The 24,803-nt window shown below is 43.8% G+C and overlaps 1 protein-coding gene across 2 annotated transcripts in view; it reads right to left on the bottom strand.

Annotated features, from left to right (window-relative positions):
- The window catches only part of PKD1L1 (polycystin 1 like 1, transient receptor potential channel interacting), a 492,422-nt gene that overhangs the window by 229,560 nt on the left and 238,059 nt on the right, over positions 1 to 24,803 (bottom strand). For both annotated transcript variants that reach the window (XM_040432599.1, XM_040432598.1), the window contains exon 38: positions 7,763 to 7,863. In XM_040432599.1, coding sequence (XP_040288533.1) covers positions 7,763 to 7,863 — 101 coding nt within the window. The remainder of the gene's footprint in view (positions 1 to 7,762; positions 7,864 to 24,803) is intronic.

The following is a 24,803-nucleotide window of genomic DNA, read 5'->3' as shown; positions in this document are numbered from 1 at the left end:
TGTCTGAGGGACGACGGAGTTTTGGATGAGGGACGACGGAGTTTTGGATGAGGGACGACGGAGTTTTGGCTGAGGGACGACGGAGTTTTGGCTGATGTCTGAGGGAGGACGGAGTTTTGTCTGAGGTCTGATGGAGTTTTGCCTGACGGAGGATGGAGTTGAGGATGATGTCTGATGATGTCCTAATATGTATGCCGTACATTAATATCAGACCGGCAGGGGTGCCGGGAGATCAGCTGTTTGAAGAGAGGGCAGTGCTGATATGAGAGCTGCACTCTCTACTCTGTTCACCTGCTCACCGCAGCAACTGCAGTGGTAAGCAGGTAAACAGAGCAGAGAAGGCAGCGCTCGTACGAAAAATAAAGTGGACAACCCCTTTAAAGACATACTTGGAAAACATTACATACAGTGCTTCAAAACATACAGGGTAATACAGCCCCACATATGTACCTCTTCCATCCAGTGATGTCTCCTCTGATGTAGATATTCTCTTTCCTTATCTTCTCCTTCAGACCAGACTGCCATGGTGACTTCTTTCAGCTGTGTCTCGTTTCAGATAATGTGCCAGTACAAAAAAATACCCCCTTACCTTTCAGATCAGACCCCCATATCAAACCCCAGATGAGACCCCCCCATCTCAGACCAGACCCCCTTTAGACCTCTGTCAGACCCCATATCAGACCTCAATGTCAGCCCCAGCCCCAATAATAGACCTCAGATAAGACCCCTATTAGACCTCCAGACCCCCATATAAGACCCCCATTAGACCTCAATGTCAGACCCAGCCCCATTATTACACCTCAGATAAGACCCCATTAGACCTCCAGACCCCCATATAAGACCCTTATTAGACCTCCAGACCCTCATTAGACCTCAGACCAGACCTCCAGACCCCCATTTGACCTCAAAAACTCCCATATCTGACCCCTACTAGATCTCTAGACCCCCATTAGACCTCCAAACCCCCAATCGGACCCCCATTAGACCTCCAGATCCCCATTAAACTTCTCTAGACCCCCAGTCAGACCCTTCAGCCCCCCAATCAGACCCTTTAGACCCCAATCAGACCCTTTAGACCCCCAATCAGACCCTTCAGACACCCAATCAGACCCTTTAGACCCCCCACTCAGACCCTTCAGACCCCATAATCAGACCCTTCAGACCCCATAATCAGACCCCCAATCAGACTCTTCAGACCCCCAATCAGACTCTTCAGACCCCCATATCAGACCTCAGATCTGACTATAAAATAAATAAACAAACTTACCTCTCCTGCTGTGCCGCTCCTCTTCCGGTCAGGCTGTCTCCTGGGCTCTCATCTTTTCTCAGGTCCTGCGCTGCAGTCACCTGACCTCCTGCAGCATCAGGTCAGAGTGCGCTATGTACGTCCTGACGCTGCAGGCAGCCAGGACACAGCAGCACCGGCCCCGGGAAGAGCGAGCAGGAGGAGGGGTAAGTACTGTACAGCGCTCACAGTGCTTCTCTCGCCCCTCCTCCTGCAGACTAGTGAGAGATTTCTTTATGGAAGCGCTCACTAGTATTCCCTTTATAGAATGCAGTGCATCTTATAACTGCGACCCCTATAGTTATGCCAGTGCACTCTGACATTACTTGCTATTGATGTATTTGCGTTCAAAAACTTAAAGGGGGGAGAGGAGGGGAGAGAAAGAATTCATAATAAAAAATTTAAAAAAAGATAAAGAAAAGCCTAAGAGACCTCAGTGTGTTATATACCAATTTTCGGGCCAATTGGAGTGTATCTGATTTGAGTAGAATTGATTCAGAATTTTTTTTTTTTTTTTAGGAATTAGACATAAAAAAATGTAATCTCTAAATAAAAGTATGTCATTATACCAGGGCCGGGCCGACACAGAGGCTGGGGAGGCTCCAGCCTCAGGGCGCAGGCCAGCTCCCAGCCTCTGGGCGGCAGGCAGGCCACTAACCACGTCGCTGCTGCTGCCACGCCTGCGGGCCGCGCTGGAGGACGGAGGGAGTAGTGAGCACTTGGCACTGACTTACGTGCTCCCTCCCCACTCCGCCTCCTGGCTCGGCCGCTCTGCTGCTCTGGTCTCTGCTCAGTCACTTGCCTGACTGGCTGCGTACAGCGCGCACTTTGACCTGACGCGATGTATGCAGTCAGGTCACATGTGTGCCCTCTGGAGACCAGGAGCAGCGCGGGCAGCAGCACAGCACTCTGTCACGACCCAGCCCAGGCCCCAGCAGGGATAGAGCGTGAGAGTCTGCCCTGAAGTGAAGTAAGATAGTTCTTAAATAAAGATAATATTCTTTTCCGTCTGATCTGAGGTCTGATGGGGTTCTGGATGGGGTAAAATTACAAGGAACGCCCCGGGAGGTTGGGGTGGATGTCTGATTAATAACAAACATACATATCTAAATGGCGGGGGGAAAGCTTGACTTGAGTCATCTACTGATCAGTGATCATCAGAGCTGCAGGAATAAATAACATCTAAATGTCTGGTGGGGTAGACGGGGGGGGGGGGGGGGGGGGGGGGGGGGCGCACTTGCGCAGATCAGCATCTGTTGGTGGTGGACCTTGTCCCAGCCCTGCATTATACTTTAGTGATACCATTTTAAAGCAAATCTGTCACCAGCATCCTCCCTACTAAGGACTCTTCATAGACACATAGAGGGTCATTTATGATGAGAAGTACAACACTTTTTGGCATACTTTTGTTGTAGATTTGGTCACAAAAGGGATTTGCTGCTAAATCTTTGACTTTACCCCACTCACGCCATTTTTTCGAGATGGTGGAGAAAAGGGTCGTGGCATGGGCGGAGAAGGGGGCAGGCCGGCTTGCACGTCTCATTTATCATATTCTACGCCTGTTCTTTGCATAGAAAATGACTACACCAAAATCACAGAAAATAATGCACTAACACAATAGATGCAAACATTATGTATAGACTAAGCCCTCATTCTATTCAATTCATAAAATCTGAGACTCTTAGCCAATATATTTTGATCAAAACACATCTGTGACCGCCTATCAAAGTCAGGCAGGTCCTACTCTAAACCTATCTATGCCGTTGGGCATCTACTGTACATTCAGGAGAGCAGACCCTGCACATACAGTGTGCTATTTCTTGTTACCTCTGTGTGCACCAAGCAACCAATGAGAGGAAGAGCACTCACAGCTATATGTACCACCTAATCAAGGTCATCTGTGGGATAAGCAGGGCAAAAGTGCACAAAAATGCTACTCCCAAGATAAAATAGAAGCGCATTCACACTTAAAGGTGCCACTCCCTCAAGTGTATACTAGAAAATAATCAAAAATCAAAGATAAAAAAAAAAAAACATCCTGCACCATCTAATCAATAAATATGCGAATGTGCATGGCTACATTTATAAAAGAAAAATCACAGAAAATAATGCACTAACACAATAGATGCAAACATCTGGACTAAGCCCTCATTCTGATATTATAAAATCTGAGACCCTCAGCTAAGAAATTTTTTGATCAAAACACATCTGTGCCCACCTACCAGCGCCAAGGTGGTCTTAGTCAGGCAGGACCTACTCTAAACCTATCTATGCAATTGGGCATATTTTTCTATGATTTCTAAATCTACGCCAGCAAGGTAGCTGGCGTAGATTTAAGCAAGTCGCACAGCCAGCAACTAAGGCTACTTTTACACTAGCGTTTCTCTTTTCTGGTATTAAGATCTGTCATAGGATCTCAATACCGGAGAAAAACGCTTCAGTTTGGACCCATTCATTGTCAATGGGAACAAAGCATACCTGAACAAAACGGAATGCTCCAAAAAGCATTCCGTTTCGTTTGGTTGCGTTCCCATACGGGACGGATCCGTATTCTCTGACACAAATAGAACATTGATCCGTTCCCCATTGACTTTCCGTTCATAACAGATGCAGATAGTTGTATTATCAGTAACGGAAGCATTTTGGTGACCCCTGCCGGATCAGGCAAAAACACAAGTGTGGAAGTAGCCTAAGGCTACTTTCACACAAGTGTTTTTGCTTGATCAGTCATGGATCAGCAAAAACGCTTCTGTTCTGATAATGCAACCATCTGCATCCGTTATCTTTAACATAACAAGGACGGATCTGTCATGAACACCACTGAAAGTCAATGGGGGATGGATCCGTTTTCTATTTGTGTCAGAGAAAACGGATCCGTCCCCATTGACTTACATTGTGTGTCAGCACGGATCCGTCTTGCTCCGCACCACATCGCAGACAAAAAAACACTGCTTGCAGCGTTATTCTGTCTGCGATGGGGATGCAACCAAACGGAACAGAATGCATTCTCGTGTATTCCGTCTCGTTCAGTTCAGTTTTGTCCCCATTGACAATGAATGGGGACAAAACGGACGCGTTTTCCCCCGCTATTCAGATCCTATGATGGATCTCAATAGCGGAAAGGGAAAGTACAAGTGTGAAAGTAGCCTAAGTTATGTAGAGGCTGGCACAACAAGCACCCGCACAGGGTTATTAAGTCTAAAACACTGGTCTTAATAAATGACCCCAATAGTTCACCTGGTTAAACACTGGTTTTCTTTTGTTGATCTGAGATTCTGTTCCAAAGTTATGATACTTTTTCCCGTAATATGCAAATTAGGTCCTTGTCAGTGGCGGATTACAATAGGGACGTTCGGGTCGGCAGCCCCGGGCCCAGCACCGCTGGGGGGCCCAACGCTGACCCGAACGCCCACATACTGCGGCGGGGCACGGGAGCACATAGCTCCCTGTCCCGTCGCCGATCACCGCCATAGGCTTCAGGCCTTGTAGGCCTGAGGCCTATGCGGTAGTGAAATCCCGGCGCAGGCGTGCGTGATGACGTCATCGCGCGCCTGTGCCGGGACGCAGCACTGTGACGCGCCTGACTCATCCTGCCTTCTTCTGCGAGCAAGTGCCTGGCCCTGGACATAGGTGAGTATTTATCTTTTAATTTTTTGTTCATTTTTTATTTTTTTATTTCATGTGCCTACTTTGGGGGGGACACACAGGATGACATATTAGGGAAGATAAATTGAGTACAGGGGGGGAGAATGTGGGGGCTGTATGGCGCCAAATTATTATGGGAGGGAATACTATGTGGGGGCAAATTACTAGATGGGGCAGTGTGGGGGCAAATTGCTATGTGGGGGCAGTGTGGGGGCAAATTGCTATGTGTGGGGCCAAATTATTATGGGAGGGAATACTATGTGGGGGCAAATTACTAGATGGGGCAGTGTGGGGGCAAATTGCTATGTGGGGGCAGTGTGGGGGCAAATTGCTATGTGGGGGCCAAATTATTATGGGAGGGAATACTATGTGGGGGCAAATTACTAGATGGGGCAGTGTGGGGGCAAATTGCTATGTGGGGGCAGTGTGGGGGCAAATTGCTATGTGTGGGGCCAAATTATTATGGGAGGGAATACTATGTGGGGGCAAATTACTAGATGGGGCAGTGTGGGGGGCAAATTGCTATGTGGGGGCAGTGTGGGGGCAAATTGCTATGTGGGGGCAGTGTGGGACCAAATTATTATGGGAGGGAATACTATGTGGGGGCAAATTACTAGATGGGGCAGTGTGGGGGCAAATTGCTATGTGGGGGCAGTGTGGGGGCAAATTGCTATGTGGATGCAGTGTGGGGGCAAATTATTATGGGAGGGAATACTATGTGGGGGCAAATTATTATGTGGGGCAAATAATTATGAGAGGGACTACTATGTGGGGGAAAATTACTAGATGGGGCAGTGTGGGGGCAAATTACTATGTGGGGGCAGTGTGGGGGAAAATTACTATATGGGGCAGTGTGGGGGAAAATTACTATGTGGGGGCAGTGTGGGGGAAAATTACTATGTGGGGGCAGTGTGGGGGAAAATTACTATGTGGGGGCAGTGTGGTGAAAATTACTATGTGGGGGCAGTGTGGTGAAAATGACTATGTGGGGGCAGTTTAAGGCAAATTACTGTGTGGGGGCAAACTACTATATGGGGGCAGTTTGGGGGAAATTACTGTGTGGGGGCAAATTACTGTGTGGGGGAAAATTACTGTGGGGGCAAATTACTATGGGGGGATTACTATGTGGGGGCAGTGTGGTGGAAATTACTATATGGGGGTATTGCTATTGGGGAGGCACTGTAGGGGCAATTCTATTATTTCTGGGGACACTATACAGGGATTATTGCCTGGAGGACAATAGAGGGTGGTATTATTACTCGGGGCACTCTAGGGGACATTATAGCTGCTGTGGACACTATAGGAACATTTGGGGTAATTTATCAAACTGGTGTACCGCAGAACTGGCTTAGTTGCCCATAGCAGCCAATCAGATTCCACCTTTCATATTTGACAGCTCTTTTGGAAATCCAGTTCTACTTTACACCAGTTTGATAAATTACCCCAATTATGTCTATTAGGGTCACTATTTTTTCAGCAGTATAGTTCCTGGGGCATTGGGGGGCACAACGGGCACAGTATTGGGGGTGGCAGGATGACATTGTGGGGACACCAGGATGAGAAGGTTGATGGAAAAATTTAGAAATCTAACGTGTCTGTGTTACAAACTGTAGAGACGAGATGCGGCTAAAAGAATTTGCCATGGTGGTCTGGGTCAAATGGAGGAGAAGAGGAAAGAGAAGGTCTACATGACAGGAGATGTCACTGGATGTAAGAGGTATGTGGTGCTGTATTCTCCTCCATGTCTTTTTTATTACAATTATATGTATTTTAAATTTGGCGACCAAATTTTTCAGTTTAGGACCCAATTTGGGGTATTTTGGGGTCTGAAGATGTCATATGGCCTAAGAAGAGACTGTGGCGCCCATGAAGCACCACAGCCTCTTCATACAAAAAAAAAAAACTAAACTAAAATGGAGGGGGGGGGGGGGGGCCCAAGTTGGGTAGACAGCCCCGGGCCTATCATGCACTTAATCTGCCCCTGGTCCTTGTTGTACACAAGCTCTATTCCTTTCTGTTGACAGCCCCTCCCTTGCTTTTTCACTGCTTGGCCCTGTCAATCAAAGCAGCCAGTTAGGGGCTGGCCATAGAAATAAGTGGAGCGTGGGTGGAGCTTGGGTGTAACAAGAGCAACAGTGACATCCTCATTGCACCAAAGGTCTAATTTGCAAGTTAAGAAAAAGCATCTTAACTTGGGAATGGAGCCTTGGATCAACAAAATAAAAATAGCATTTTAAATCCGGTGAATCACAGCTATGTGTCTATGCAAACACTTGAATAAGGTGGTCGCTGGTGACAGATTCCCTTTAAATGTTCCTCCAGTACCCATTTTAGTGTAATGCATAAAACAGAATAAAATTGTAAACTAAGCAATAAAATGTCAGCAATAAATTAAATATTACATAATAAAGATAAATCTGTCAGCATCTTGTTTGTGATCATTGAAATATGGAAGATTGTACAATTCAATGAATTTGGCCATCTAGTTAAATACATTAAACACAAAACTAGTTGCATAATAGATCAAAAGATATTGTTCAATATGTTGTTGATCTTTTTGGTCTAGTAGAACTTCACTAGGGTCTGGCGTTACGGTCATCAATGCAGATGCTAACATATGGCCATGATACAGATGTGAAACTTTTCGAATTAAAAGCAATATCATGGCTTTGACTAGGACCAGGACACACATTAATATTCTTTCCATAAAAAAAAAAAAAAAGAAGAAATATATCCCTAAGAATAATTAGAACAATTATATTGCAGAAAATGCTGGCAAACAAAATCTCTCATGGCAGGACAATAAATATCAATTTGAAATAAATAACAAACCTCTTAAGGAATCCACAGGAATAAATACTTGTGTAGAAAGTTCATTGAATGAGTGGATTTGCTTTATGTTGAAGCTAGATGGAGAGGGTTTCTTGGAATGCCTGTGCACATTAAGGTAAGAAGAGGTAAGGTAAGAACTGTAAATGTATTACTCAGGAAATTCATTTATCATACTTTTCTCATATTGTTTGTATTCTGTTTCTTTATTTTACATCTAGATGTATGATCTTCATAAAAAAAAAAATATGTGCATATATTTTTCTTTACATATCATGTACTACCTTGATTTACATCATTATATTCTAGCCAAGAGCTTTCACAATTTCGATTACTACTATTGGAATCATTCCAATTGTGTAAAACTGATTTTAATCTAATTGCCAGGATAGTGTAATCATTATATTTAATTCTTGGGGTACCATGTGTTTGTTTTTTTTTTGTTAAATCAAGTTTTATTGAAAGTCAAGAGTACAAGCTTATGCAGCAAAAGTATATTAAATACATAGAGAGAAACGGCAAGGAAAGTGATTGTACATGATTTATAGAACCCAATCCCATGAAAAAAGAACCTGAGTAACAACCTTTCCGAATACATAAAAAACAAAAATTATAAACACAAGAAAATACACGACAAGACAATTGTCACGGTGGGGAGTGGGGGGAAACTCCCCACCGTAAAGTGAGGAGAACGAGGAAGCAGTTAGGCCTGGACACCAGGAAAAGGGAGCAGGTCACCTCCTAATGCCGCCCTAATCCTGGCCCTCACGCCTAACCGTTTGAGCAAACCCAGATGGTAGGTGGGCTCATACACAGGAACCTCAGACCCTGAGTCACCCTGAAGATCCCTGCAATGAGGCTAGGAGCAGGAGACGACCTGTTCATCCCAGACGCAGATGAACATGAGTCTCCACTGACCTAGCTACAAGGAAAGGGACAGCCAGTGAACAGCCACTGGATCGGCAGGTAAGAGCCAAGAAACAACATGCACTTATCACCGCGGCCACAACAACCACCGGACCCCCATGCAGACAGGAAGCATGGCGGCCCCAGGCAAAGCTGCTGACCTACTTGTGATTCCCCCTCCGGGGAACCCAGAAACCACATTCCGGAGGAACGACAGATAGACAGTGGAAATGTCTAGCAACCATGCTGGAATTCAACACCAAACATCCCAGACATGGAACACCAAACTAGACATAAACACACACCGAAAACACCAACCACACCAAACAAGACAAACAGGTGAGGATGGGAAAAGGACAGAGGGAACATAGGGGAGACATCATGGTGATATCGATGTCTAGCTAGGAGGCCCTCCCACTGGACAGATGGTATATCCAGGATAGGAGCAGCACTCCAGCTCTCGCAAAGGCTGAAGGGCAACTGATCTCAAGCTCACAACACAACATATAAAGAGCCAAAAGGCCACACCCAAGGCACACCTAAAACCAAACCAGCCAGATAATTAACCCCTCTGGCACCAGACAGGGAAGGACCCAGGGGAAAGGAGGAGCCACCTACATGCTGCAACAAGCATGCACGGCAATGGTGTCACGGCGCACACAACAGAGGCTGTGACAACAATACAGACAACATAAAATAAGGAAAGAGAACATGAAGGAGCATAATCAGGTGACAAATACAACGATACTTCATGAGCTCAAATTGTAGAGGTTTGTCTAGAAAGAACTTCTAGGTACCAAAACATAGGAGAGCCAAGCATGAAACTAACCCAAGACTGCTACTGAGTCAGAGCAGAATAACTGGTCATCTCTGTTGCAATCATGTCCTCCACAAACATAATGCAGTTAAACTCTGCAGGCAAGTGGGCCCTGGAGGGAGGGAAATCAGGCCTTCCAAGCCCTACAGCTCATTAACCAGGTAGCAGCAAAGTATAGTATGTCTGACTTCAAGGGTCAGGTATAATAGTCAATGAAGCAAACATAAGTTGAACAGTGTGAATAGAGAACAAACATCATTTCAGAACAGTTTTGAAACAACTACACCAAATATGTCCCTGTTATCATTCCTTCATCTCCAGCATAGATGCCAATAAGAAGGGAATAGCAAATGCAACCAGACTGGATTCTAGCGACATCTGGTAAGAATTTTGTGTCAAGTGGAGGGCCCTTACCCAATCAGTGGAGGATAGTTACTTCACTACATTCTGCTGTAAAGCTGAAATATAAGGTAGAAGAGTTTCCACTATCTCCTCAAGCGACAGCCCATAAGTGCAAAGATATCCCCAAATGGAGCAGATGATTACAAACATAAAACCTCAAAGGGAGTAAAGACTCTAGACAGGTTTTCATTAGTGGTAGCCTTACTACCAAAGTAACTGAGTTGAAAATAACAGAACCAAGCACAACTGGGTTAGGCTACTTTCACATTAGCGTTTTTCTTTTCCGGCATAGAGTTCCGTCACAGGGGCTCTATACCAGAAAAGAACTGATCAGGCATATCCCCATGCATTCTGAATGGAGAGCAATCCGTTCAGGATGCATCAGGATGCCTTCAGTTCAGTCCTTTTGACTGATCAGGCAAAAGAGAAAACCGTAGCATGCTACGGTTTTATCTCCGGCGAAAAAGACTGAAAACTTGCCTGAATGCTGGATCCAGCATTTTTTTCCATAGGAATGTGTTAGTGCCGGATCCGGCATTCAAAATACCGGAATGCCAGATCCGTCCTTCCGGTCTGCACATGCGCAGACCTTTAAAAATGAGAAGAAAAAAAATACCGGATCCGTTTTGCCTGATGACACCGGAAAAACGGATCCGGTATTGCAATGCATTTTTCTGACTGATCAGGCATTTTTCAGACTGATCAGGATCCTGATCAGTCTGAAAAATGCCTGATCAGTCAGAAAAAATTACATCCGTTTGCATACAGTTTGCCTGATCAGGCAGTCAGTTCAGGCAACGGAACTGCCTGCCGGAATCAAACAACGCAAGTGTAAAAGTACCCTAACTCAGAATCTCCCAAAATGTCTGCTAAAAGTCCCATTTATCATCATAAAAACAGCAACAATTATTTAAACCTTTGGCTACCGGAGGTTTTTTCGTTCTCGCGTTTTAATTTTTCTTCCCTATTTTCCGTGAGTCATAACTTTTTTATCTTTTCGGTCACATAGCTGTATGAGGGCATATTTTTTGTGACCATTAATTATGGCATAAAATGTAGTGGGAAGTGGGGAAAAAATTCCAAATGGGTGGAATTGGAAAAAAAATAAATAAATCCCTCCACCGTTTTACAGGTTTTATTCCAACAGCGTTTTGTTTACGGAAAAACTGACCCATGCCCTTCATTCTCTGGGTCAGTACGATTACAACAATACCCCATATGTATAGATTCTTTATGACTAAATAGTGTCAAAATAAATTTAAACTTTTTTTTACATCACCATATTTTGACCCCATAACTTTTTTATACTTATGTCTACTGAGCTGTTTAGGGGCAAATTTTTTGCAGGACAATCTGTACTTTTAATTGATACCATTTGGGAGTATGCGTGACTTTTTGATCACATTTTTATTCATTTTTCGGGTAAGAGAAGCAATGAAAAAATGGCAAATAGGCCATTTTGACTCTTTTTTCAGTTACACCATTTGGCGTATTGGAATACATTTTTCTATTTTATTAGTATGGGCATTTTTTTGTCACGTTGATACCCATAATGTTTATATTTATTGTTATTTAGGTATTTATTTTTTAATTATACGGAAAGAGGGTGATTTGAATTTTTATATAATTTTTTTACTTTTTTTATTTATTTTTTATTCTCTTTATTGAATTGAGAATCTTTCATATATTCGGTATATTATAAGCATATAACAACATACAAAGTTAGCGTTTTCCAGCAAATATCAGCTTATAACAATACAACAGGGTATCCTTTATGTTTCTCAATTCACAATTTTTCAATTTGTTGCTCCCCCCCCCCCCATAAACCCCTCTCCCCCAACTTTGCCCAACACCGTGAACACTAGTCTGAGTCTGTGGTAATCTCTTATCCTTTCTGTCTTATACTACATCCTGTCTTCAGCTTAGACCTATCCTGTATTACTCTATACTGCCAACTTCCCCAATCTATTCGCCAGTTGTGCCTACAAGTACCATTTAGTCAACTTGAAGGGGGCCATAAGTTCCTTGATTTCACAAGTAGACAATTGCTTCTCAATGAATTCCCTCCACTTCTTGAGGTATTTCTCGATCAATCCTTCCTTATCCGGCTCTATCTCCAGTCTTTCTAGATATAGCACATTCTTCATAGTACCAACCAACTCTTCCCATAACGGTATTTCTGTTTGCAGCCAGTGTCGTAAAAGGGATTTTTTCACTGACATCAATAAGATATGTATCCCTCTTGTCGCCACTACTGTCCCTATTTCTTCTTCCTGATTCTTAGGTATGTAATGAAAAATTGTGGTGTTAGTCCCACTGTCTCTCCCCATATCTCTTTCACTGCTTCTACCGACCATTGCCATAGCAGTTGCACCCTCGGGCACTCCTACAAAGCATGTAGAAGACCAGCCCCTGAGAGGTCGCACTTGGGGCAATGTCGCAGGTAATGGGCCGGGGCATCACGATATGACAAATTAAAGGCGTACGTCGCCCTGTGGATAATCCTTAGTTGTGTCTCCCTCCATTGCTCATTGTACACCGCTCGCCTTACTAGGTCAAGACCTTCCCTCATTTTTGATTTGTTTTGATCATTTAATTCCCTTTTTCCATGTTTTGAAAGCTCCTTTCACTAAGCCTATCGTTTGTATGGTATGTAGTTTTCAGTACATCTCTGAGAGGGACATAAATGTGCCATCTCTGCCCAGTATAGCCACGAACCACGTACGTTTTTCAGAGTCACCTAACGAACCTGACTGAGCTTTACAGTAGCTCTTAATTTGTTGGAAAGGGAGATAGTCTGCATCAGCCAAGTCATATTTTTCTTTCAGCTGTTCACATGTCAGCAATTCCTGGCCACAGGTTCCCAGCAAGTCCCTAAGTTTGGTAATCCCTTTATTCCTCCATTCCCGAAACAACATGTTCTCTCTACCTTGCGGGAAGGAAGGCAGTGTCCATAATGGCATCATGGGCGATATATAGAAAGGGAGCCCATATATCTTCCTAACCGACTTCCACACCATTATGGTGTCTTTTAACAGAATAGATTGTCTGGCTGATGCAGGAACATCTCTCAATTTTGTATGCAGCAAGGCCTCCAGGTTCCACAAGCCGGCTAATTCCTGTTCTATCTTAATTGCCGAGTGATGTCCTGTCCCCCACACCCAATCTCTTACATGGCGAAAAAGAGCCGCTAGGTTATAATGGCGAATATTTGGCAGTTGTAACCCTCCCTCCCATTTCAGCATCATCAGTTTTGCATATGCAATGCGGGGCCTTTTAGATTTCCACAGGAAGCGGTTAAATGCCTTTTGCATCCGCAAAGTGTCTGTGTGCTTCAATAGCAATGGGATCGTTTGTAGCGGGTAAAGCAATTTTGGGAAGCTGACCATTTTTATTAGGTGCGCCATTCCGCACAGAGACAAGGGTAAATCCTGCCATTTTTCCAATTCCCTCTCTATCTTTGAGAAAAGAGGGGGGCAGTTCAACGTATACACCGATTTCGGTGTGACCCTTATTTTGATCCCCAGATAAGTTAGATAATCTTTTCGGATTTCAACCCTAAATTGATTTTGATTATCTTGATATGTCCCCTGGCCCAGGAGCAAAAGCTGGCTCTTGGCCACATTGATTTTGTAGCCGGTTAATTTCCCATATGAGATCAATGTCTCCAGCACCTGGTCTAAATGAAGTTCCGGAGACTCTAGGTATATCAGGATGTCGTCTGCGAAACAAGTCACTTTCAACTCATTTTTACCCACTTTTATTCCCTTAAAGGTATCAGAGTTTACCAACAATCGAGCTAGGGGTTCGACTGCCAGGTTAAAAAGTAAGGGGGACAAAGGGCACCCTTGTCGCGTGCCCTTGCTGAGTATAATTTTTTCGATAAAAAGCCCGGTACATACACTCTCGCTTGAGGATCTTCATATAACGCCCCTAAATAGTTTCTAAAGTTGCCTTTAATATTGACCTTGTCTAGCACCATGTCCAGCCACTGCCAGCTTACATTATCGAAAGCCTTCTCGGCATCAATTGCTAACAGCGCTGATTTATACTCCTGACCACTGCTCCCGCTGCTATTTAAAACCGCTAGAACCTTGCGAATATTGGTCACCGCCGATCTACCCCGCATAAATCCTACTTGGTGGGGGCCTATTAACTCAGACACACAGAGAGCCAGTCTATTTGCTAAGATTTTGGACAGGATCTTAATATCTTGGTTGATCAAAGATATCGGCCTATATGAGCCCGGCTGAGTCAAATCTCTTCCTGGTTTTGGGAGTATCTTTATATAGGCCACTTTGCCAGCCTCTGGTAAGCTCCCTCCCTTCATAATGGCGTTAAATAGACTAGTTAACGTCGGTGACAGCTTTTGTATTAATGCCTTATAAAACTCTGCGGGAAACCCGTCGGGGCCCGGCGCCTTGTTATTTGAAAGGGTTTTTATGGTTGTTACTAATTCCTCCTCCCTATTAAGCGTTTCTAGCACTTCCGTCGAAAGCTGGGGCAGTTTAACCTTTCTCAGGAGATAATATGCTCTCTGGGTATCAAAGGGGTCCCTCGTATACAACGTCTGGAAAAATTCTCCCAAAGTCTCCATTATGTCGTTCGGCTGAGTACACAATTGTCCTGTTTTATCCCTTAGAGGATGTAATAGTGCCTGCTTATTAAACGGGCGAGTTAAGTTGGCTAGCAACCGCCCTGCCTTATTACCATGACGAAAAAATTTGCCCTTTGGTAGTCTCCGAACCATCTTTCCTGCCTTTCCAGGCAGTAGTCAAAATTATGTTTAGCAGTCACCCAAAGAATTTTATTAAATTCTGTGGGATTCTGTAAAAAACTTGTATATGCCTTACGCACCAATGTAGTGGCCTCCTCGTATTTTTTCCTAGCCTCCTTTTTTTTCCCTATAGTGTGTGCAAATGTAACTTTTTTTTTTGTGATCATTATGTGCCTCATATACACTCACCTAAAGAATTATTAGGAACTCCTGTTCTATTTCTCATTAATGCAATTATCTAGTCAACCAATCACATGGCAGTTGCTTCAATGCATTTAGGGGTGTGGTCCTGGTCAAGACAATCTCCTGAACTCCAAACTGAATGTCAGAATGGGAAAGAAAGGTGATTTAAGCAATTTTGAGCGTGGCATGGTTGTTGGTGCCAGACGGGCCGGTCTGAGTATTTCACAATCTGCTCAGTTACTGGGATTTTCACGCACAACCATTTCTAGGGTTTACAAAGAATGGTGTGAAAAGGGAAAAACATTCAGTATGCGGCAGTCCTGTGGGCAAAAATGCCTTGTGGATGCTAGAGGTCAGAGGAGAATGGGCCGACTGATTCAAGCTGATAGAAGAGCAACGTTGACTGAAATAACCACTCGTTACAACCGAGGTATGCAGCAAAGCATTTGTGAAGCCACAACACGCACAACCTTGAGGCGGATGGGCTACAACAGCAGAAGACCCCACCGGGTACCACTCATCTCCATTACAAATAGGAAAAAGAGGCTACAATTTGCACGAGCTCACCAAAATTGGACTGTTGAAGACTGGAAAAATGTTGCCTGGTCTGATGAGTCTCGATTTCTGTTGAGACATTCAAATGGTAGAGTCCGAATTTGGCGTAAACAGAATGAGAACATGTATCCATCCTCTGATGGCTACTTCCAGCAGGATAATGCACCATGTCACAAAGCTCGAATCATTTCAAATTGGTTTCTTGAACATGACAATGAGTTCACTGTACTAAAATGGCCCCCAGTCACCAGATCTCAACCCAATAGAGCATCTTTGGGATGTGGTGGAACGGGAGCTTCGTGCCCTGGATGTGCATCCCTCAAATCTCCATCAACTGCAAGATGCTATCCTATCAATATGGGCCAACATTTCTAAAGAATGCTATCAGCACCTTGTTGAATCAATGCCACGTAGAATTAAGGCAGTTCTGAAGGCAAAAGGGGGTCCAAACACCGTATTAGTATGGTGTTCCTAATAATTCTTTAGGTGAGTGTATGAGTTTATTACATTTAGTTTTTTAAATTTTTAATTTTGGTCTATCAGAAATATTTTATTAGCTTATTTTGCTTACATATTTTTCGCCCTATAAGACGCACTTTCCCCCCCTTCCAAAAGTGGGGGGGGAAATAGCAGTGCGTCTTATGGGGCGAATGCTGCATTTTGCCGAACTGTCAATGATACGCCGCGCCGCGGGTGTATCAGCTGAGAGGGAGGAGGGGCTGGGGGTCGGCATCTGGTTTTATAATGACAGCGGGGCCCGTGCAGTGACTGTATTCTACTACACGGGCCCCGCTCACTGTATATACCGTAATCTTATCTATAATTGTAGGCATTGTTAATATATACAAATTCAGGGTAATCAGCACCTGTATTACTTACAACAAGCGCTCGGTAGCAAAGAGGAGGCAGGACGGGAGGACGGGCGCTGGCAGCGTGAGTCACTACGTCACACGCCTGCGCCGCCCACTTTATGAATGAAGCAGGTGGCGTGGGCGCATGACGTAGTGACTCACGCTGCCAGCGCCAATCCTCCCGGCCTGCCTCCTCCCTCCTCTCTGCTACCGAGCGCTTGTTGTAAGTAATACAGGCGCTGATTACCCTGAATTTGTATATATTAACAATGCCTACAATTATAGATAAGATTACGGTATATACAGTGAGCGGGGTCCGTGTAGTAGAATACAGTCACTGCATGGGCCACGCTGTCATAAAACCAGATGCGACCCCCACCCCCTGTATTGGGGGTCATTCACACTACAGGGACACTGTTATGGAGGGGATCTGTGGATGACACATATATGTGTCATCCACAGATCCCCCATAACAGTGTCATCCACAGATCCCCATAACAGTGCCATCCAGAGACCCCAATAAGAGCCATCCAGAGATCCCCATAACAGTGTCACCCACAGATCCCCCATAAAAGTGTCACCCACAGATCCCCCATAACAGTGTCCTCAACAGATCCCCCATAATAGTGTCATCCACAGACCACCATTAGTTCAAAACCCACCGAAAGCATACCTTTTTGTTAAAAATATTTTTTTTCTTATTTTCCTCCTCAAAAACCTAGGTGCGTCTTATGGGCAGGTGCGTCTTATAGGGCGAAAAATACGGTACTTTTGCTCATTTCTTATCCTGGCCTGCCATCTGGTGGCCAAAATAAGAATTGCAGCTTGATTACTGTTCGCCTTATCGGTAATGCTTACAGTATTCAGTGCAACGGCCTATGCCCAGATTGGACACACAGGGTATCGGTAGGAAGCCCGGAAGCGCAAGCTTCCGGGTTCTTGTGCATTTAGGTGCCGTGATCTCACTTGATCACGGCATCTAAAGCATTTAATTACCACGATCGGCATCACGGTAATTAGCCGCAGGTCTCTGCTGTATGAAACAGCAGAGATCTGCCGTTCATGGCACCCGCTGGACATGCGAACGGGCGTCATCTTTACACATCGCACCTGCGCCGAACATGTGCGGCGCTGGTAGCCAAAGGGTTAAATAACAAAAAAAAGGAAATGCGTCTAGTCAGGAAGGGGGTAAATGGCCTGGTCTTGAACTTGTTAAGAACGATTCCTGTTAAATAAATACACCCATTATTGGTTTCATTACCATTATTTAACTTCTCAATAAGGATGAGTTCCATGAAGAGTTTGGTTTAACCGCCTCCGGACCGCCTAACGCAGGATCGCGTTCCGGAGGCGGCAGCTCCAGGCGGAGTCACGCATCTATGCGTCATCTCGCGAGACGCGAGATTTCCTGTGAACAGGATCGGAAGGTAAGCGAGTGGATCTACAGCCTGCCAGCGGCGATCGTTCGCTGGCAGGCTATAGATGCGATTTTTTTTAACCCCTAACATGTATATTAGACGCTGTTTTGATAACAGCGTCTAATATACCTGCTACCTGGTCCTCTGGTGGTCCCTTTTGCTTGGATCGACCACCAGAGGACACAGGCAGCCCTGTAATAAGTAGCACCAAACACCACTACAGTACACCAACCCCCACTGTCACTTTTTAACCCCTTATTAACCCCTGATCACCCCATATAGACTCCCTGATCACCCCCCTGTCATTGATCACCCCCCTGTAAGGCTCCATTCAGACGTCCGTATGTTTTTTACGGATCCACGGATACATGGATCGGATCCGCAAAACACATACAGACGTCTGAATGGAGCCTTACAGGGGGGTGATCACCCAATATAGACTCCCTGATCACCCCAGTGTCATTGATCACCCCCTTGTAAGGCTGGCTCCATTCAGAGGTCCGTATGTGTTTTGCGGATCCACGGATACATGGATCGGATCCGCAAAACACATACGGACGTCTGGAGCCGTACAGGGGGGTGATCAATGACAGGGGGTGATCACCCCATATAGACTCCCTGATCACCCCCCTGTCATTGATCACGCCCCTGTCATTGATCACCCCCTGTAAGGCTCCATTCAGACGTCCGTATGTGTTTTGCGGATCCGTGGATCCGCAAAACACAGACACCGCGGATCCGCAAAACACATACGGACGTCTGAATGGAGCCTTACAGGGGGGTGATCAATGACAGGGGGGTGATAACCCCATATACACTCCCTGATCACCCCCCTGTCATTTATCACCCCCCTGTAAGGTTCCATTCAGACATTTTTTTGGCCCAAGTTAGCGGAAATTATTTATTTATTTATTTTTCTTACAAAGTCTCATATTCCGCTAACTTGTGTCAAAAAATAAAATCTCACATGAACTCACCATACCCATCACGGAATCCAAATGCGTAAATTTTTTTAAACATTTATATTCCAGACTTCTTCTCACGCTTTAGGGCCCCTAAAATGCCAGGGCAGTATAAATACCCCACATGTGACCCCATTTCGGAAAGAAAACACCCCAAGGTATTCCGTGAGGGGCATATTGAGTCCATGAAAGATTTAAATTTTTGTCCCAAGTTAGCGGAAAGGGAGACTTTGTGAGAAAAAACAAAAAATAAATAAATTTCCGCTAACTTGTGCCAAAAAAAAAAAATTTCTATGAATTCCCCTTACTCCTCATTGAATACCTTGGGGTGTCTTCTTTCCAAAATGGGGTCACATGTGGGGTATTTATACTGCCCTGGCATTTTAGGGGCCCTAAAGCGTGAGAAGAAGTCTGGAATCTCAATGTCTAAAAATGCCCTCCTAAAAGGAATATGGGCCCCTTTGCGCATCTAGGCTGCAAAAAAGTGTCACACATGTGGTATCGCTGTACTCAGGAGAAGTTGGGGAATGTGTTTTGGGGTGTCATTTTACATATACCCATGCTGGGTGAGATAAATATCTTGGTCAAATGCCAACTTTGTATAAATAAATGGGAAAAGTTGTCTTTTGCTGAGATATTTCTCTCACCCAGCATGGGTATATGTAAAAAGACACCCCAAAACACATTGCCCTACTTCTTTTGAGTACAGCGATACCAGATATGTGACACTTTTTTGCAGCCTAGGTGGGCAAATGGGCCCACATTCCAAAGAGCACCTTTCGGATTTCACAGGGCATTTTTTACACATTTTGATTTCAAACTACTTCTCACACATTAGGGCCCCTAAAAGGCCAGGGCAGTATAACTACCCCACAAGTGACCCCATTTTGGAAAGAAGACACCCCAAGGTATTCCATGAGGTGCATGGCGAGTTCCTAGAATTTTTTATTTTTTTGTCACAAGTTAGCGGAAAATGATGATTTTTTTTTATTTTTATTTTTCTTACAAAGTCTCATATTCCACTAACTTGTGACAAAAAATAAAAACTTCCATGAACTCACTATGCACATCACGAAATACCTTGGGGTGTCTTCTTTCCAAAATGGGGTCACTTGTGGTGTAGTTATACTGCCCTGGCATTCTAGGGGCCCTAATGTGTGAGAAGTAGTTTGAAATCAAAATGTGTCAAAAATGCCCTGTGAAACCTGAAAGGTGCTCTTTAGAATGTGGGCCCATTTGCCCACCTAGGCTGCAAAAAAGTGTCACACATCTGGTATCGCCGTACTCAGGAGAAGTTGGGCAATGTGTTTTCGGGTGTCATTTTACATATACCCATGCTGGGTGAGAGAAATATCTCGGCAAAAGACAACTTTTCCAATTTTTTTATACAAAGTTGGCATTTGACCGAGATATTTATCTCATCCAGCATGGGTATATGTAAAATAAAACCCCAAAACACATTGCCCAACTTCTCCTGAGTACGGCGATACCAGATGTGTGACACTTTTTTGCAGCCTAGGTGGGCAAAGGGGCCCACATTCCAAAGAGCACCTTTCGGATTTCACAGGGCATTTTTTACACATTTTGATTTCAAACTACTTCCCACACATTAGGGCCCCTAAAATGCCAGGGCAGTATAACTACCCCACAAGTGACCCCATTTTGGAAAGAAGACACCCCAAGGTATTTCGTGATGGGCATAGTGAGTTCATGGAAGTTTTTATTTTTTGTCACAAGTTAGTGGAATATGAGACTTTGTATGAAAAAAAAAATCATCATTTTCCGCTAACTTGTGACAAAAAATAAAAAGTTCTATGAACTCACTATGCCCATCAGCGAATACCTTAGGGCAGGCATCTCAAACTCGCGGCCCTCCAGCTGTTGCAAAACTACAACTCCCAGCATGCCCGGACAGCCTACAGGTATCAGCCTACAGCAGGGCATTGTGGGAGTTGTAGTTTTACAACTGCTGGAGGGCCGCGAGTTTGAGATGCCTGCCTTAGGGTGTCTACTTTCCGAAATGGGGTTATTTGTGGGGGTTTTCTACTGTCTGGGCATTGTAGAACCTCAGGAAACATGACAGGTGCTCAGAAAGTCAGAGCTACTTCAAAAAGCAGAAATTCACTTTTTTGTACCATAGTTTGTAAACGCTATAACTTTTACCCAAACCATTTTTTTTTTACCCAAACATTTTTTTTTTATCAAAGACATGTAGAACAATAAGTTTAGAGAAAAATTTATATATGGATGTCGTTTTTTTTGCAAAATTTTACAACTGAAAGTGAAAAATGTCATTTTTTTGCAAAAATTTTGTTAAATTTCGATTAATAACAAAAAAAGTAAAAATGTCAGCAGCAATGAAATACCACCAAATGAAAGCTCTATTAGTGGGAAGAAAAGGAGGTAAAATTCATTTGGGTGGTAAGTTGCATGACCGAGCAATAAACAGTGAAAGTAGTGTAGTGCTGAAGTGTAAAAAGTGGCCTGGTCATTAAGGGTGTTTAAGCTAGGGGAGCTGAGATGGTTAAGTTGATTTAGCATTTAGAGCAGAGTCGTTTCAATTCTACTCTCTAAGGCTACTTTCACACTCGCGTTTTGTGTGGATCCGTCATGGACGGATCTGTTCAGATATTACAACCGTCTGCATCCGTTCTGAATGGATCCGTTTGTATTATCTTTAACATAGCCAAGACGGATTTGTCTTGAACACCATTGAAAGTCAATGGAGGACGGATCCGTTTTCTATTGTGCCAGATTGTGTCAGTGAAAACATTGTGTACATTGTGTGCCAGGACGGATCAGTTTGGCTCAGTTTTATCAGACGGACACCAAAACGCTGCAAGCAGCTTTTTGGTGTCCGTCTCCAAAGCGGAATGGAGACTGAACTGATGCAAACTGATGCATTCTGAGCAAATCCTTTTCCATTCAGAATGCATTAGAATGCAAACTGATCCGTTTTGGACCAGTTGTGAGAGCCCTGAACAGATCTCACAAACGGAAAGCCAAAACGCGAGTGTGAAAGTAGACTAATACGTCTTGCAAAGTATAGATTCTCCTTTCAGAGATCTAGCTGAAATAGAGTGACAATGGGCAAAGAAAAAACTATCTCTCTAGTACCTAGACAATAAGGAGCACAACTGTGGCAGTTTATTTCTTCATGGAGGAGAGGTGCTTTATAGATTGCTAAAGAAAGCTCTGAATGAAGCTAAAAATATAAAAGCAGTAAGACAATTATATTACGCTATACCAGATGTATTCTGGCATCACTTTCACTTCTGTGCATGCATGTCATTTTCCCTGAATAAATTTAAATTTAAGTAGACTCTTCTTTATACAGTGAGGAACAGAAGTATTTGAACACCCTGTGATTTTGCAAGTTCTCCCACTTAGAAATCATAGGGGGGTCTGAAATTTACATTGTAGCTGCATTCCCCAAAAAATTCAGGAAATCACATTGTATGATTTTTAAAGAATTTATTTGTCTTGCACTGTTGAACATAAGTATTTGAACACCTGAGAAAATCAGTGTTAATATCATGTTGGAAAACCCAGCCACAACCCATCTTCAATGCTCTGACTGAGGGAAGGAGGTTGTTGCTCAAAATCTCACAATAAATGGTTCCATTCATCCTCTCCTTAATACAGTTCAGTCGTTCTGTCCCCTTCGCAGAAAAGCACTCCAAAGCATGATGTTACCACCCCCATGCTTCACAGTAGGGATGGTGTTCTTGGGGTGCAACTCATCCTTCTTTTTCCTCCAAACACTTTGGTCTCATCTGACCACATGACTTTCTCCCATGCCTCCTCTGGATCATCCAGATAGTCATTGGCAAACTTCAGACAGGCCTGGACATGTGATGACTTGAGCAGGGGAACCTTCTGTGCAATGCATGATTTGAAACCATGACAGTGTAGTGTTCTACTGACAGTGACCTTTGAAACTGTGATCCCAGCTCTCTTCATGTCATTGACCAGCTCCTCCCTTGTAGTTCTGGGCTGATTCCTCATCTTTCTTATCATCAGAGATACCCCACGAGGTGAGATCTTGCATGGAGCCCCAGTCCGAGGGAGACTGACAGTCGTCTTTAGCCTCTTCCATTTTCTAACAATTGCTCCAACAGTTAATCTATTTTCACCAAGCTGCTTTGCAATTGCCCCGTAGCCCTTTCCAGCCATGTGGAGGTCCACAATTTTGTCTCAGGTGTCTTTCGACAGCTCTTTGGTCTCGCCTACGGTAGTAGTTGGCATCTGACTGACTGTGGAGTGGACAGGTGTCTTTAAAGAGCTCAGACAGGTGCTACTAAGTTAGATTAATGAGTGGAGTAGAGGTGGACTTTTTAAAGGCACAGTAACAAGTCTTTTAGAGCCAGAATTCTTGCTGTTTCTCAGGTGTTCAAATACTTATGTTCAGCAGTGCAAGACAAATAAATTCTTTAAAGATCATACAATGTGATTTCCTGATTTTTTTTTATTATTCTGTCTCTCAAAGTGGAAATGCACCTACAATTTGAATTTTAGACCCCTCCATGATTTCTAAGTGGGAGACCTTGCAAAATCGCAGGGTGTTCAAATACTTCTGTTCCTCACTATAATTGGTGTCCACGCCATGATGTTGACCGCCATGATGTTGACCGCTGTTAAATTTACAGGGGTTGTCACGCCAAGATAGTTACATAGTTAATACAGTTGAAAAAAGGCATAAGTCCATCAAGTTTAACCAAGGGATAGGTGGGGACGCGAATCCCAGAAGGAAATGGAATTAAGATTTCTACACATTTTCATAAGCATTGTTGTTTATGTTTAAGAATTCATCTAAACCCTTTTTAAAACTGTCCATTGTTCCTGCTGTGACCACGTCCGGAGGAAGTCTATTCCTGAAATTCACAGTTCTTACAGTAAAGAAGCTTTGACGCTTCTGGAGACTGAACTTTTTCTTCACCAGTCGGAGGCAGTGCCCCTTGTCTTTTGAGGGCATTTTACATGGAACAGTTTTTCACCTTATTTTTTGTATGGCCTATTTATATTTGTATAGGTTAATCATGTGCCCCCTTAGACGTCTCTTCTCAAGACTAAATAAATTAAATTCTTTAAATCTTTTGTCATAACTAAGACCCTCCATGTTCCTTATCAGTTTAGTCACTCTCCTCTGTAATTTTTCCAGCTGCAGAGCGTCTTTTTTATGGACTGGTGCCCAGGACTGAACTACATATTCCAGATGAGGCCGCACCAACGCTTTGTAAAGTGGTAATATTACATCCTTGCCCCGCGAGTCCATGTCTCGTTTAATGCATGACAATATCCTGGTGGCCTTAGAAGCAGCTAATTGACATTGTATGCTGTTATTCAATCTATGATCTACAAGGACACCCAAATCCTTCTCTATTAGTGACTCCCCCAGTGTTACATCCCCTAGGACATATGAAGCACATAGATTACTACCAAGATGCATAACTTTACATTTATCCACAATGAACCTCATTTGCCAAGTTGATGCCCAATCACTCAGTGTTCAAGTTAGCTTGTAGTTTATGGACATCTTCCATAGACTGTACAGTACTACACTTAGTGTCATCTGCAACAATATAAATGATGCTATTAATCCTGTCCTTGATATAATTAATAAATAAATAAAATAATAGAGGACCCAGCACTGAACCTTGGGGTATACCACTTATAACCCGGGACCATTCTGAATAGGAATCATGGACCACAACTCTCAGGACTCGGTCCTTTATCCAGTTCTCAATCCAATTACAAACTATACTTTCCAAGCCTATAGACCTTACTTTACCTATTAAACATCTATGAGGGACAGTATCAAAAGCCTTTGCAAAATCCAGAAACACTACATCCACAGCCGCCCCTCTGTCCAGGCGACTACTCACCTCCTCATAAAAACAAATCAGGTTAGTCTGACAACTTCTGTCCTTGGTAAACCCATGTTGGTTATCACTTATAATATTATTTACAGTCACATACTCCTGTATATAGTCCCTTAAGAGTCCTTCAAACATTTTTCCCACAACAGAAGTTAAACTAACTGGTCTATAATTACCTGTGGAGGACATAGATCTTTTTCAGTATGGGCACCACATTTGCCTTGCGCCAATCACTTGGCACTGTACTAGTACCTAGAGAATCTTAAAAAAATTATAAACGGGGCACAGCAATGA

Source organism: Bufo bufo, chromosome 5, assembly GCF_905171765.1.
Source record: "Bufo bufo chromosome 5, aBufBuf1.1, whole genome shotgun sequence".
Classification (NCBI taxonomy): domain Eukaryota; kingdom Metazoa; phylum Chordata; class Amphibia; order Anura; family Bufonidae; genus Bufo; species Bufo bufo.
This window is presented reverse-complemented; position numbering and strand designations above follow the sequence as displayed.